This window comes from Oncorhynchus keta, chromosome 10, assembly GCF_023373465.1.
Source record: "Oncorhynchus keta strain PuntledgeMale-10-30-2019 chromosome 10, Oket_V2, whole genome shotgun sequence".
In the NCBI taxonomy this organism is placed as follows: Eukaryota; Metazoa; Chordata; class Actinopteri; order Salmoniformes; family Salmonidae; genus Oncorhynchus; species Oncorhynchus keta.
The window spans coordinates 53134342-53149778 of record NC_068430.1 but is presented as its reverse complement, the minus strand read 5'-3'; the positions used below and the strand labels follow the sequence as shown (position 1 = coordinate 53149778).

At 41.0% G+C, this 15437-nt stretch overlaps 2 protein-coding genes across 2 annotated transcripts in view; one reads left to right on the top strand and one right to left on the bottom strand.

Moving 5' to 3' along the window:
* LOC118388950 (ral GTPase-activating protein subunit beta) overlaps positions 1–15437 on the bottom strand; it is an 84285-nt gene that overhangs the window by 25765 nt on the left and 43083 nt on the right. Inside the window, 8 exon segments of the mRNA XM_052527267.1 lie at positions 8530–8681; positions 9104–9286; positions 9824–9957; positions 11425–11563; positions 11969–12033; positions 12223–12370; positions 12673–12787; positions 15031–15198. Of these exon segments, the coding sequence (XP_052383227.1) occupies positions 8530–8681; positions 9104–9286; positions 9824–9957; positions 11425–11563; positions 11969–12033; positions 12223–12370; positions 12673–12787; positions 15031–15198 (1104 nt within the window).
* On the top strand, positions 333–4855 carry LOC118388949 (cerebellin-2-like). Its single transcript, XM_035778585.2, has 4 exons — positions 333–649; positions 1002–1062; positions 1309–1430; positions 3355–4855. The coding sequence occupies exons 1-4, from the start codon at positions 358–360 to the stop codon at positions 3639–3641; spliced, it is 762 nt and encodes a 253-aa protein (XP_035634478.1). The 5' UTR covers positions 333–357; the 3' UTR covers positions 3642–4855.

Genomic DNA, 15437 nt, shown 5'->3' with positions numbered 1-15437 from the left:
CCAAGACTTGATAGCTTTAAAACATGGCCTTTGCATCCATAGCTCAGTCTATGAATTTGAGTGGTTACATTCCTACAGCCACCTAGCGGTTTCCCAAAACAAGTGACCGAATACCAAATTGCTGCCCGTTTAAGGAGAAAAAGAGAGACTTTAAACTGAGTTACAGGTTTGATTGTCTCATGTCCTTAAAACACCTCATATCTTTAATCTGTGTTGTGTTACATCACACATCGTTCTTGGTAATGTTCTCAAAATGCTCCACTGATATCACCTGTTAAAGTTCCCATGTATTGGTTCACCAAGACCAGTTTGTATATAAACGACAGGGCCTGAGCTCAGTTGACTACATCACTTCTGATGAGGCATTGCTTCAGAATGAGGGGTTCTGTAGCTTTGCTGGTGATGCTGTTCTGTCTGCCTGGGGGCATGGGCTCAGGGAGAGAGAGTGATATCCCTCAACAGGGTAACAGTGACGGGGGAGAGAGCAGGGAGAATGATGTTCAACAGTTGACCACCCAGCCTGACATCTGGACTGAGCTGAAGGAGCTCAGATACATGGTGGTGGAACAGAGAGTGGAGCTGAGGTACATGGGAAACAGACTGACAGCCAGTGAGAGCCAGGTGGAGACGCTGAAGAGACAGAACGCAGGTAATGACCGGACATGATCAAATAAAAGACGATTTTGTTGATCATTTGGTTAGTATCAGAACAATGCTCAAGACATGTTTCCTATATTTGTATTTCCAACGCAAGCCACAGAAATTCAGCCACGGGTGTCAGACTGACAGCTAGTGAGGATCAGAGTGGAGGATCAGAGTGGAGTTGAGCGTTAATAAGAATGTAATACAGGTCCACAAGAACAAGTTGGGAGGAGTTAGAGAGAAAGAACGCAGGTCAAGTGAGGCAGCTTTGTTTAACGGACTTCTGTAATTACGATTAGGGAAACAGTGGTGTGTTGAATTCATTAACAATTCATTTGTATTTTTTTGACATATTCTAGCTCTGGAGGCCAGACTGACAGCCAGTGAGAGGGAGGTGGAGGAGCTGGAGAGAGAATGCAGGTAAGAAAAACAATCTTTTAACGTCCTACATGGTCATTCTAGTAGTGACACTAGGGATGTAATGTGTTGTTTCTACTTAGAGAAATGGGATCGTCTAATTTTAATTTCCCCAATGTAGCGTATTTAAACAATGCTTAATGTGGTTCTTAATCTTTTAGCCCTAGGATTAAGGTGCAGTCAGTCAATCAAACAAGTGTATATTGTGCTCTACATAAAGACATCTGCATCCCTTCCCTGTGTTCACAGAGTGGCCAAGGTGGCATTCTCTGCTGCTTTAGATAGAACAGTGGGACCCTTCAATACTGAAACCACGTTGGTCTACTCCAATGTCATTACAAACATCGGCCAAGCATACAGCCCAATTACAGGTACTGCTTCTCACACACCAATCAACCCAATACAACACACCAGACATTTCCACAAGGGTCCAGGGGATTAACACTTCAGCTCCACTATAAGCATTGCATTGCATTTCCATCAACGTTGTCAATGTGACGTTCTACCTGCTGCACAGAGCTCATTGTTCTGAGTACTTGTTTTTCGCAAGTACTCAGTGAATTGTTGCTAGTGGTTGTACTAAATTATCCTCTAATTGCACAAGTTGCTTTTGCTTACATTGTGAACCTAGCTACTCAATATAGCTAGCTAGTAGTAGTAACAGCTTGACTTTATAAATCTTAGTAAGATAACCAGCGGTGTATAGTCGAGGGCATATGCAAACAAAATAGACTTTATTTGTCATTATTTAAATTCACAAGATAGAATGAACGATCATGTCAGCCATCAAGAATTGAACCTCGACGATTTGTCCAAGTCCAACCTCTGTCTGGACTTGGACGCTGCCATTGGACGTGATGCAATGCGAGCACAACACGGGCAGTGAAGCAGCTTTCATTGATTTCAAAGCAAGCATTTCCTTAATGGTTGACGGCAATGCCAGACGCACAATGGCTATAGTGTATCAGGGCCATCAGGCAGTGTTTACACAGGCAGGCCTTTTCAGATCTTTTGCCAATTCTTTCCATATTTGAAAGCCATATGACCTTCCCCTAATGTGTAAACAGTAAAGAAAACATGGAATCTGATCTTTTGACTTCCAATTTATACCACCTCCATATGTGGATCTGAATCCGGATACAAACCCGATCCTCCATATTCAACCGCTGTCGGGACTCGGCTTGCAAAGTTACTTCTTCTAAATAAATGTTTTATATCTGTGTTCATATTGTCCATGAGTTCCTAGTGGATAGACCATATGGTTGTAACTAGAAATAGCCAAATTAATGAAAAAAAGTTAATATTTTCAATTAACTCTGCAACTCTTCACGTTTTTCACAGCTGCCAACAGTTTAATGTAAAAACATTGATAACAAATACATAATAAAACAACCCCCCTGCCACCTCTGGATATTTCATGCTGAAACCATCATATTAAAACACTAAATGCTATTCACTAAGTTGGTTTATATTTAGGATAATGTTTCACAGCTTTGTCATTCAATTTTTGTTTATACATGTGATAAGGCCACACAGAGGCCTTGTGATAAATTACATACGATTCTTGAAAGTTAACAAAATTCTGGCAGAATACTGGTAAAAGAAACGGAATGGAGCTAAGCACAGGCAAAATCCAAGACGAAAACCTGGTTCAGTCTGCTTTCTACCAGACAATGGGAGATTAATTTACCTTTCAGCAGGACGATAACATGAAACACAAGGCCAAATCTAGACTTACCCAGCAAGACTCAACGCGTTAATCGCTACCAAAGGTGCTTCTACAAAGTATTGACTCAGGGGTGTGAATACTTATGTAAATGACATATTTCTGTATTTGAAAAGATTTGGCATGAGCCCTCAGATCCTCAAAAAGTTTACAGCTGTACCATTGAGAGCATCTTGACTGGCTGCATCACCGCTTGGTATGGCAATTGGTATGGCTTGGCGCTACAGAGGGTAGTACGTACGGCACAGTACATCACTGGGGTCAAACTCCCAAACATCCAGGACCTCTACCAGACGGTGTCAGAGGGAGGACCTAAAAATTGTCAAAGACTCCAGCCACCCAAGTCATAGACCTTTTTATCTGCAACAGCACAGTAAACGTTACCAAAAGTTTTACCCCCAAGCCATAAGACTGCTAAATAGTTAACTAAATAGCTACCCGGAATATCTGCATTGACCCCCCCTCTTTGCATTAACTCTAGACTTTTTTCTGCTACTGCTACATTTAATTAGCTCCAGCGTCTATGAGAGACACGGTGTTGATCTCTCTCCTCTTTTCCTCTGATGCAGGTGTCTTCACAGCACCAGTGAGAGGAGTCTACTACTTGAGATTCACTGCACAGGATATGCGTAGTCCTGTTAACCTGGGCGTACTCTTGTTCAAGAATGACCAGGGTATTATGAAGACATATCAGTGGAATGGTCAAGGAGGCCATGAGAATGTATCCAATGGAGTGACTCTAGAGCTGGACATTGGAGACTTGGTTTACTTGCGCCTACCCTATAACTATAGGCTCTTTGAGCAAGATGGCAATAATTACAACATATTCAGTGGTTTCCTGCTCTTCCCTATGTGAGTGGGAACACCACAAACACTGTATTAAGCCAAAACTATATTTAGACATGGGTACTCAGAGCCAATTGTTCCCGAATTAATTGTACATGATCATTTGTATTATTTAGTATCACTGTTTAATCTTATTGATGAACATACCCAGGATGTGAATTGTATGTCTGTAATGGTACTGATAAGGATCCGTCCCCTTTTTTCACCGAAAATGACATACCCAAATCTAACTGCCTGTAGCTCAGGCCCTGAAGCAAGGATATGCATATTACTGGTACCATATGAAAGGAAACACTTCGACCTTTGTGGAAATGTGAAAGGAATGTAGGAGAATATAACACAATAGATCTGGTAAAAGAAAATACAAAGACAACTGTTCTTTTGTAAAAATAAATTGTACCATCATCTTTGAAATTCAAGAAAAGCCATAATGTATTATTCCAGCCCAGGTCCAATTTTGATTCTGGCCACTAGATGGTAGCAGTGAACGTGCAAAGTTTCAGACTGCACCAATTGCATTTCTGTTCAATTTCTTTTTATCAAGACTGCTCAAATGTGCCTACTTTGTTGATTATTAACTTTATATTCAAAATTGTGCACTCTCCTCAAAAGAATAGCATGGTATTCTTTCACTATAATAGCTACTGTAAATTGGACAGTGCAGTTAGATTAACAAGAATTTAAGCTTTCTGCCAATATCAGATATGTCTATGTTCTTGTTACTTACAACCTCATGCTAATCGCATTAGCCAATGTTAGCGCAACTGTCCCGTGGATCCCGAAGATGTTTTAAAGGTAGGGTTGAGGTTGTACTTTAATTACATGCATTTTCCACATTTTGTTACATTATAGCCTTATTCTTTTTTTTTACAATTCCCCTCAAATCTACACACAATACCCCATAATGACAAAGCAAAAACAGGTTTTTAGACATTTTTGCAAACGTATATATAAAGAAACATCACATTTACATAAGTTTTCAGACACTTTACTCAGTACTTCGTGGAAGCACCTTTGGCAGTGATTACAGCCTCGAGTCTTCTTGGGTTTGACCCTACAAGCTTGGCACACCGGTATATGGGGAGTTTCTCCCATTCTTCATCTACAGATCCTCTCAAGCTTTGTAACTCACTGCCTGGAGCAGCAAACCATTTTCATTAACTGGTAGGTGTACCTAATAAACTGAACACTGTATATGTTACATGTGTTTTACGATAAAGTGCACATCAAAGTTGTATTTATTATTATCCATTAACATCTCATCTTTCAAAATACATAGTCCTCTTAATTTACAGCATATTTCCCTCAAAAACTATTTAAGAAGTTGGCCAATTAGCAGGAGGGATGCGGGCAACTTCTTGTCCCGCGCAGGTGCTCAAGTTCCCGAACGGCTGTCAGTCAAAACCTATACAGCGCTGTGAAGCAGAGACAGCGAGCTCTGACGTCATAGCATGTTACTGTGCAGCCACTGCGTTCCAATTTAGGCACTTATCAGTGTCCAAATCTGCTATTTTCAACCCATATATGGGAACAAGTGTAAAGGGCTACGGGGCAATCAGCAACAATGGGGCTGGAGAAATGTAACCTCAAATTCATAGACAGCGCTATGGATGCAAGGAGTGGTGAACAATGAGATCAAAATTATAGTTTAAAAGATGTTTTGGGCTATACCTGCTGTAAAGATGTAGTGTCCCCAAGACACATCTTTGTACTATGGGGGACTGAGGCTTCTGCTCCCTTGCCTATGGAATGCTCTATCTGACCACCAATCTGAACTTCAAAACACATTTCTATAGACTCCCTTTCTTATTGTCCTAATATGGACAGTCCTTTTAGCACATAGCCTACAAATGTTTTAAATACAAGTGCATCGGTCCGCAGATCCCGAACCGATCCGAATGTATCATGCATCAGCCAGAAAATCGATTCAAACATTATGAATCACCGGTTCACTAAAAGGTTTTGTTCATATTACATTCTACCTTCTGAAATTACCTTATTTTGTGACAACTGATACGTCCTGTCAAACTGCATGTAACTGTGTGGTGTCAGGAAAATAACCTCACACTCAACGTCAACAAAACTAAGGAGATGATTGTGGACTTCAGGAAACAGCAGAGGGAACACCCCCCTATCCACATCGATGGAACAGTAGTGGAGAGGGTAGTAAGTTTTAAGTTCCTCGGCATACACATCACAGACAAACTGAATTGGTCCACCCACACAGACAGCATTGTGAAGAAGGCGCAGCAGCGCCTCTTCAACCTCAGGAGGCTGAAGAAATTCGGCACTCACAAACTTCTACAGATGCACAATCGAGAGCATCCTGGCGGGCTGTATCACCGCCTGGTACGGCAACTGCTCCGCCCACAACCATAAGGCTCTCCAGAGGGTAGTGAGGTCTGCACAACGCATCACCGGGGGCAAACTACCCGCCCTCCAGGACACCTACACCACCCGATGTTACAGGAAGTCCATAAAGATCATCAAGGACAACAACCACCCGAGCCACTGCCTGTTCACCCCGCTATCATCCAGAAGGCGAGGTCAGTACAGGTGCATCAAAGCTGGGACCGAGAGACTGAAAAACAGCTTCTATCTCAAGGCTATCAGACTGTTAAACAGCCACCACTAACATTGAGTGGCTGCTGCCAACACACTGACTCAACTCCAGCCACTTTAATAATGGGAATTGATGGGAAATGATGTAAAATATATCACTAGCCACTTTAAACAATGCTACCTAATATAATGTTTACATACCCTACATTATTCATCTCATATGTATACGTATATACTGTACTCTATATCATCTACTGCATCTTTATGTAATACATGTGTCACTAGCCACTTTAACTATGCCACTTTTACATACTCATCTCATATGTATATACTGTACTCGATACCATCTACTGTATCTTGCCTATGCCGCTCTGTACCATTACTCATTCATATATCTTTATGTACATATTCTTTATCCCCCTACACTTGTGTGTATAAGACAGTAGTTTTGGAATTGTTAGTTAGATTACTTGTTGGTTATTACTGCATTGTCGGAACTAGAAGCACAAGCATTTCGCTACACTCGCATTAACATCTGCTAACCATGTGTATGTGACAAATAACATTTGATTTGATTTGTGTTGACAGTCATTGATCTACAAGTCATTTTGCATGCCAAACGACCCCACGCACGATCAGTAACTTCGTCAAACTATGCACTGTGCCCTGTCTTACGCGCTGACCAACCCGAGATAGGCGGCTTGCTTCTAATCTTGCACATCTGCGCTGCACCTTCAGCATTCAAATGCTAAAATGGCTTGCATGATATTAGGCTTTATTATCTATGCACTGTTGAAAACTGTGTTTTACCGGAATAAAAGTAAGCTACAAGAGACAACTCTCACCTGGCTATACCTGGTGAACGGGGCTTACAATACATTTCATTTTGATCAGGTTCACCATCAGCAATAGTTTTAGTAGTTTCTCTTTAAACAATCAGTGTACACTGAGTATATAAAACATTAATAACACCTTCTCTTTCCATGACAGACTGAGCAGGTGAATCCAGGTGAAAGCTATGATCCCTTATTGATGTCACTTGTTAAATCCATTTCAAAATCAGTGTAGATGAAGGGGAGGAGACAGGTTAAAGAATGATTTTTAAGCCTTGAGACAAGGATTGTGTATTGTGCCATTCAGAGGATGAATGGGCAAGACAAAATATTCAAGTGCCCTTAAAATGGGGTATGGTAGTAGGTGCCAGGCTCATCGGTCTGTATCAAGAACTGCAACGCTGCTGGGTAAAAAAAAAAAAAAAAAAAAAAAAAAGAAGGTTTTGCATCACATCGATTCTTTCTCTAATCAAAACAAATCGTTTCAAACTAAAACAAACTAAAACTAGATGTGTATCGAATCTTCTTGAAAGGAGAAGATGCACATCACTACTAGTAGGGCCCTATAAAATCCATCACATTTTTCCCAATTGCTGTTTTCTACTCTCTCTCTCAAAAATGTGTTTTATAGAGAATTGTAAACTAGTTGTTTTTCAAAACAATGCTTGAGCCCACTTTTGAGGTCAGGGAGAAATCAAATTAAAATACTATCATTCTTGGGTGTAAGTAACCTTTTAATTCCAGTGTGCACCAACAAGAGTGTTTTTTGGCAGTGTTTTGCATACATGTGAGGGTAGAGTTTGCAAAACAAATACCCACTGGATTGATATGTAACTTTCAAAATACAGAATACGGGGTTGATTTCTGTATTTTGAGAAAACCTTTCCATCTACCAGAAGACTTTTCATTAGCATCATCGCTAATGACTACACAGTGGTAGATCCGCACATACACAGACAAGGAATTCTCATCGTCTCTTCAGATATTTGCAGGAAATACGAATCACTGATGCATTCTGTTCATGTCTTATGATAAACTGTTACTAAATTCAATCCCCTGCTCAGTTCAATGGGTAAAAATAAATATGTGAAATCCATTTTAATATCTGGGTTCAGTGATTCCGTCCACGTTCTCCATATTGTAGAATTCATAGGGCAATATACTAGCTTAAAGGACAACTTCTAAATGTTATGCAATGAAATCAGCTAAATATATCCACATTTGCACTTTAGTAACCACATTGTGGGGCTGTAATTACAATACATAAATCATGATGGATTATTACGAATATCAAACTTGTTGAATGTGTGCCAATGAAAGCGTCCTGCGTTCCATGGATAAGTTATATTCTTCAAGAATCAATGGCTTTAAATCATTAAAAGTAAAAACAAAATTGGATATACCAACCACAGATTGCCCCTTTAAGAGAGAGCAAAAGACAATGAACCTTTCCCTATGAAACGTAACTGTATATTCCCATTACTCCTGTCAGGTGGCACTCACCATGACAGGGTGGCCTCGGCAGCATCTTTCACCCTCATGGAGGCCGGATTGTGCTCCTTGTCCCCTTTGTACCGCACTTCCTGGTCACTGGTCTTAGACTTGCTGCCCGATATTCCCAGCTCCACGATCTCCAGCACCTCTATCAAACAGTCCTGCAACAAAACACTATGTAATTGCATGGCACAAAAGTCAGGAGGTGAGTTTAGTCTTTAGAGAGCTCAGCTCATAAGGCAGAGAATAATGATGATAAAATAGTAAATCATGACATTATGTCAATGGAGGATATATGACCATTTGAATGATGAATGATTCAAAGGGAAGATTTGACCCACACCTCAAAGGTCGATATTTGCATCCATAGTCATTTAGTAGCAGCAGCGTAGTCCATGGGGTGAATCTTAACTTCCCTTTAAGTCTAATTTCCACCGTCATACATTGAAATCAATGAGAGACTAAGTGAAAAATCGACATAAATGGAAGTTAAGATTCACCACCACATGCTTAGATGGACAGAACAGTAAGACGAGCAGGCAGTTCTGTAGGTAGAAAGCAGGTGGTGTTGTTGTTCCCCTACCTTTTCATTGAGCATGTCGGGGTGCTCTGTCAGCCACACACACAGGCACTGGAAGGCCGCCACGATCATAGAGTGCAGGTCTCGGGAGTGGAGGGGGGCCGGCCGGCTGCACTGATACACGATATAACTGCACACCGAGCTGACTGCACGTTTACGGTCCGCAGACTCCACACTCGCCCTCACCTGAGGAAGAGGGAGATACAGCAGGGATCAGTGAACTACGACTGGTTCTTATTCACTTTATTGCCTACTCCTTCACTTTATTGCCTACTCCTTCATATTCATTGCAGCACTTGTGTTCATTTTCGTAGCCTTTCCATATGTCCCACCACCCTATAGGAAATAGAAATTCCTTTGGTCTCCACCGAGTTAGATAAAGCTTTTAGTGTTTTTTGCATCTTATTTGTGGAACAATCTTCAAAATGTTCTTAAATATGACATTTTGGTGCCTCGAGGGCAATTCAAAAAGCAGATTGAGGACCTTACTACTGAATGTCTTAATTTTTTGACTGCTTTTCTTTCTGCTTGAGATTTGTAATTATATTGATGTGTGTATTTCCTGTAATTTATGTAATTCTGTAAAAGAGACCCTGGTTCAAATGTTGCAAACCCTAAAGGAAATATGCATGTCCACCTACCTGTAACACTCATTCTTGATCCCGTGGCAAGACGTTTTAAAATGTTGCGTGCCTTAATGAACAAGACCCTGGGGGCTCTTACCTTGGCTAGGCCGGCCAGCAGCTCCAGAGCGGCCAGGGAGATGCTCATGTCGGGCCTCCACTGGGAGTTGAGCCTCTGGGTGACCAGGTGGATGCTGCGGATCAGTAGGCCGGCGGCTGTATCTGTGTGGAGAGCTAGGGATATGACACCCCCAGATGACGACACCATACCACGTCACGCCACAAGCAGAGAAGGAGAGCTGGGGTTAGTAACTACCGGACCAGGCAGAGCACGTCTAATAAGCATCAGATACACAGCAATCGGCAGGTCGAGCAGTACTGTATGAGGACAAACAGGTACACTCAAACCATTGGTAATTGAAGTAATGGCTTTTTTTGTTCGGTATGAGGTTAGATATTGTGGTTGGATAAACCAGGATTGGGGGTCAAATTCAGTTTTCAACTCATTGAAATCTAAAAATCCTCATTACAGATGTTAAATTTGTGAATTCACACCAACACTGGTATAAAGCATGTCCAACCGTGCATGTTGCCAATAAAGTGGTAGCCAACACTTGGACAATTTTATCGACCAAGAACATGCATCTTTACAAAAAATAAATAATAATAATCAAAGAATCAACAAATAGTGTTGCATGTAAGTGTTTCAATTGTCTTTCAGACGCGTCGGTGTTAAAATGAAGATGGACAAACACTTAACATTTCAACAAAGTTTGTAGAAGATTCTGTTTGAAATGAACTTGTCAGAGAACACAAGAAATTGCAGTACAACTGCTGCACACAAGAGAGAGCCTGCATTTAGTGGATTGTCAGCATTTTTGCCCATTATCTACTTATTTTATAATATATTTGCAGCCAGTCAGTGGGAATAACATGGGATGAATCTCAATTGTATATGTGCTTGATTCCTCGTGTCCTCACCACCTACTCAAAATGCATTGGAGGAGAAGATCCTAGGGATGGAACCTCAGATCTTCTGCTCCAATGTGCTTTGAGAAGGAAACAAGCCAGGATTATGTGAGGAATCAAATAAATACTTAAACATTCAACTCCAGGTCTTGGTTCATAGTCCAACTCCCATAAAACGACATGCATATGCTGAATACCATAACGCATGCAGTTAAAGACGACGTTAATGAACAAGTTTCACACACTGTATAGGGAGGAAATCTAGCAAGTGACAATACACGCAACTGTCTCCATTCTGATAACAGTAGTATAGTATCATTCAAATGACACGGCATCACTGCAAATATGAGAATAATAATGCGTTTTTGGTTCATCATGGAATCACCTTTAGTCAACGTCATATATGTCCACTATACAATTAAAGCATGGCTGACCGGAATGAAAAAGGTGAAAACACAGTGTCAACATTCAAAACTACAAAAACATTTCTGATTTTACATTGCGCACGTCTAGCTTGTTACACTCGTCAAGAAAGGCCTCGTCTTCAGAGCTACTAACAAGGAAGGGCTGACGGTTGGTTGATTTTTGGCACACCTCGGTCCAAATATAATTGGTTTCCTTTTAAGATTCTTCAGGTGCGCATGATTGAACTTCCCTGGGACAATTTTGCCAATTAACCCAGGTCAGGATTTTGGAAAAAGGGCTCATGAGTGCGTCCTCGAAGGGGCTCACCGTAGTCTCTGAGGAGGGCCTGGGCGGGCCTCTCGCTGTCAGGGGTGGTGGCCTCAGAGCTGCCCCCGCTGGCGTTGCTGATGCCACTGTTGTTCCTGCTGTGGCTTTTAGCCAGAGCATGGCTGCCATCCACACTGCCCTATTGGGGTGGCATTAGAATGTTCAGGGGTCATAGTCTGCTCAGATGATTAAAAGGGAGATTTTCATCAAAAAGCATTTTGTTCATAAGTCCACTATTAATATGGTCCCCTAAACCTTTTTGGGGATAAACAGTGGACTAATGAACAAAATAAATGTTAAAATGTTTGAGTAAAATATCCTTTAAATACTGATTTATTGATGACCTCTTGCCAGGTTGCCCCCATAAGAGGTTTCTAACCTCAAGGGTCTTCCATTGTTCAATAAAGGTCACATCAAAGGTCACATCTCTTTTTTTAAGGATCTCTCTTAGCTACACGTGTTGTTAAGTTTACTGTATTTACACATTTCTTTCTAGTTGAGTGAGCGCTTCTACAGCGTGGAGTACAAAATTATTAGTTCTTACCACCTCCGCTTGGGCACCGATGGACTCCAGGAGAGCAGAGTCTTGGACAATGTTGAGCATGGCACCTGTACAGAAAAAAGGCCTTTAGTCATTCCATTGTAGTTAGGGAATAGTTATTACAATTCATTGATTCTGTATTACTTAAGAGAAAGATGCCAAATTACAAAATAACACATTTAATGTATAACACAGTTTTCAGTGTAAACAATCAAAGTAAAAGAAATTGCTGCAGATAAAATTGAGATCAACTTCACCCAGGATCATCTGCGTATTGGTGGGGTCCGTCTCCGTCTGTAGCGCTCCTATTAGGATGTTGACCAATCGCAGCTTGAAGGAGAGGAAGGTGACGGCCTTGTCGTGCAGCGAGTTGTCATCATTGCTAAACTTGCCCTCCAAGAGCACCTGGAACATACAAATAATACACAAGGGTTACTTTGCATTTAGGCGACCTCAGAACGACAGGGCATTGCAAATGATCAACTAAAACAGAGTCAGAACAGTCCACGTCCATCTACACGCCTCAATCGAAATTGAATGTTAAATATAAAAGCTATATAATTTCTTCATTTTTATGCTATTATTGTCCATGTATTTAGGGTTGATATGAAGCATATTAGAGGTCTCTACACAACCGATGGTGTGATTCTAATTTAAATTTTGAAGTGTGATGTCCATTTAAACTCTCTTATAATTAACAGGTTTACCTCTGACTTGACCTTGCCAAAGTGGTGTGGCAGAGGCAGCATGGACAACAGGATGTTAATGGAGGCTCTCCTCAGGTCAGTGGGGTTCACGTATGTCTTAAACTTTGACAGCTCTCTGGGGGAGAACAAGTTAACTTAACTCAAATGTCAAACATTCAAAAGATACAGCAGTCAGATACTATGTTTAACCAACACCAAGCGTACACTGATAAAACTCCTCAAACAAATGCTTACATTAACATTTGAGCTTGCTTTAAGCATATACCGTTTTTTTAATGTTAATTTCTGGGCATTTCCCTTGCGTGACACTAAGAGACAAACATACAAGAGGCGGCATACTTCACCCTAAGGGCTAAAAAAGTCCATTCTGGTCAAAACCGCATTCCTTATGCATGCAGATGTCCTTAACACAGAAATAGAAAGACCATTTGACTTGAACTGTCTTTCAAACATCATAAGACTAATTAGACAAGGTACATTTCTGTGTGCTTGCGTCAGCTGTACAAGCAGCAGTGATGCCACGATACCAGAATTGTGCTTCAATACTGATACCAGGTTAAGTATCATGATACTCGATAACAAAACTACACCACGGCAAAAATAAATGCTTATTAGCCAAAGGTTGGCATGCTGTCTCTCTATATGTAGCTATTAATTGGCTACATTTGGTCATTATGGTGTGTATTAAACATCTGTGTAATATTCAGCATTACTATATTCTTTAGAATTGTATTAATTACATACATTTTTGTGTCAAATTACAAAGAATATCGTTGCCCTTTAATAAGATATTTTAAAGGGAAATATATAAAAAAAAATGTCAACTTTATATTCATCATCTCCGGCACCACCCTAACATCAACATATGTGAAAATAGAACATTTATGTTTTGTAGTAAAGATTGTAGGTAAGTGATTCCAATGACATCAACCAATTAGTAGGCAATGCCTACTCAAAATTGGTTCAAATCACACGATGCACACCAATGATGTCAACGGAAACATTTTTGCTCTGTCAAAATAAGGCACCAGAATTATCTGAATATTTTGTTCAACAGATATGAATTTGCTTATATATCTTTATGGGCACCGATATCATAGGCTAATTTATTTGGGGCCAATTCACCACGAGTAAGTGGAAACTCAAAACACATTAACGGTATCGCTAACGCTAAACATAATACCCACTGCTGGTAGCCATGTATTAATCTAACAGAAAATGAAAGGTCTTAAAACTTTTCAGTTGTAGCCTACTACCCAATGAGTCCTATGGACTATTTCGAAGCCATATCAAATATCTTGGTTGTAAAATAGTTGCTATAGAGCTAAATACAGTGACAAAAGTAGTTGCTTCCAAAGCTGTATTTTCTTCCTCCAAAAGGATTTTGAACAGTCATAGCCTACAAATGCAGTGGGGGGAGAAGAAGAGAGTGGCACTCATCACAGCAGCAGGCCTGAGTGAAACAGCCAGCCGCAGGGCAGAGACTTTCATTACAGGAATCATAAGGATAACGCACATTACTGTTTGACCAAATCATGGTTTTAGCCTCCTAAAATAATAGAACGTTTGAAGTGAGGTGACCATGTAGAATGTGCAGCTCGCGCCGATGCGACCAATTATAAAACATTTCACTCGCACAGCCAAGTTAATGGGTCGCAAAATACAACTTTATTGTCACTGTCTGGAGCCCAGCCTCCTGATGACATGGAATCATGTGATCCTTCCTTAACCCATACGGGTTTCAGCCCATTCTAAAAATATATTTTGGGAACTAGAGTCCTCTGTCCATCTCTATGATCTGGCTACAGTAGCCAAGACGAATGCTAAGCGTCTTTCTGGAGCCTATTCCTAAGTTGCTAATATATTAATAATTGAAAGTGTTGCTAGTCTGGACAGATCATGTGTGCTGTGTTGAATGCATCAACTCATGTACAGCTTATTAAATTGTGACTCGCGTGATGGTGTTTGAATGAATGGCCAATCATATTGCTCAATTATAGCTTTTTCCAAGTGTAATCTAAACAATGCAGTGCTGACCAGGAAGCGACACTAGCAGTTTTCTATGGCAGATTGTGACAGAGCACATAAATGTCTAACTAGAACACCAAATGTGCTGAAACATTACTGGCCTGGTCGACAAATTACGAGACAGACTTGATCCTGTCATTCAGTGTATGGCGTGAGACATTTAATAGAAGAACCGAAAGTAACAAATCTTGTACCGAACCGTTTGTTGTAATATCGTTTCTTGCAAGCAGTACAAGTGGTGTCAGCGCAGGAGAGTGCAGAATAATGAGAAGTATGGGGAATAAGTGTTCTTTCAGCAAGCACACCAAATATAGACGGTGCATTCCTCACCGGTCAGGGAGGACGTTCTCCAGGGCTGAGATGAAGTAGGGGACCACCACATTAATGCCCTTAATATCGGAGCAGAAGAGGGCTGAGGAGTTGAGGATGATGCTGGCCAGCACCGGTCGGCAGATGTAGTCGGAGATCTGGAGGCCCTGGATCAGAACCATGTAGAACCTGGGGGAGGAAAGAGACTGGAGGAGTCAGTCTGAAGCTAGAACACGTGCTTGGAAAAGCTGTGGAAAAGGGGAACACATATTTAGAAACGTTATAGTAGTCTGGTTAGCCATTTGCAAGTAGTCTGGGTAGCCATTTGATTAGATGTTCCGTAGTCTTATGGCTTGGGGGTAGAAGCTGTTTAGAAGCCTCTTGGACTTAGACTTGGCTCGCCGGTACCACCTCCCGTGCGGGAGCAG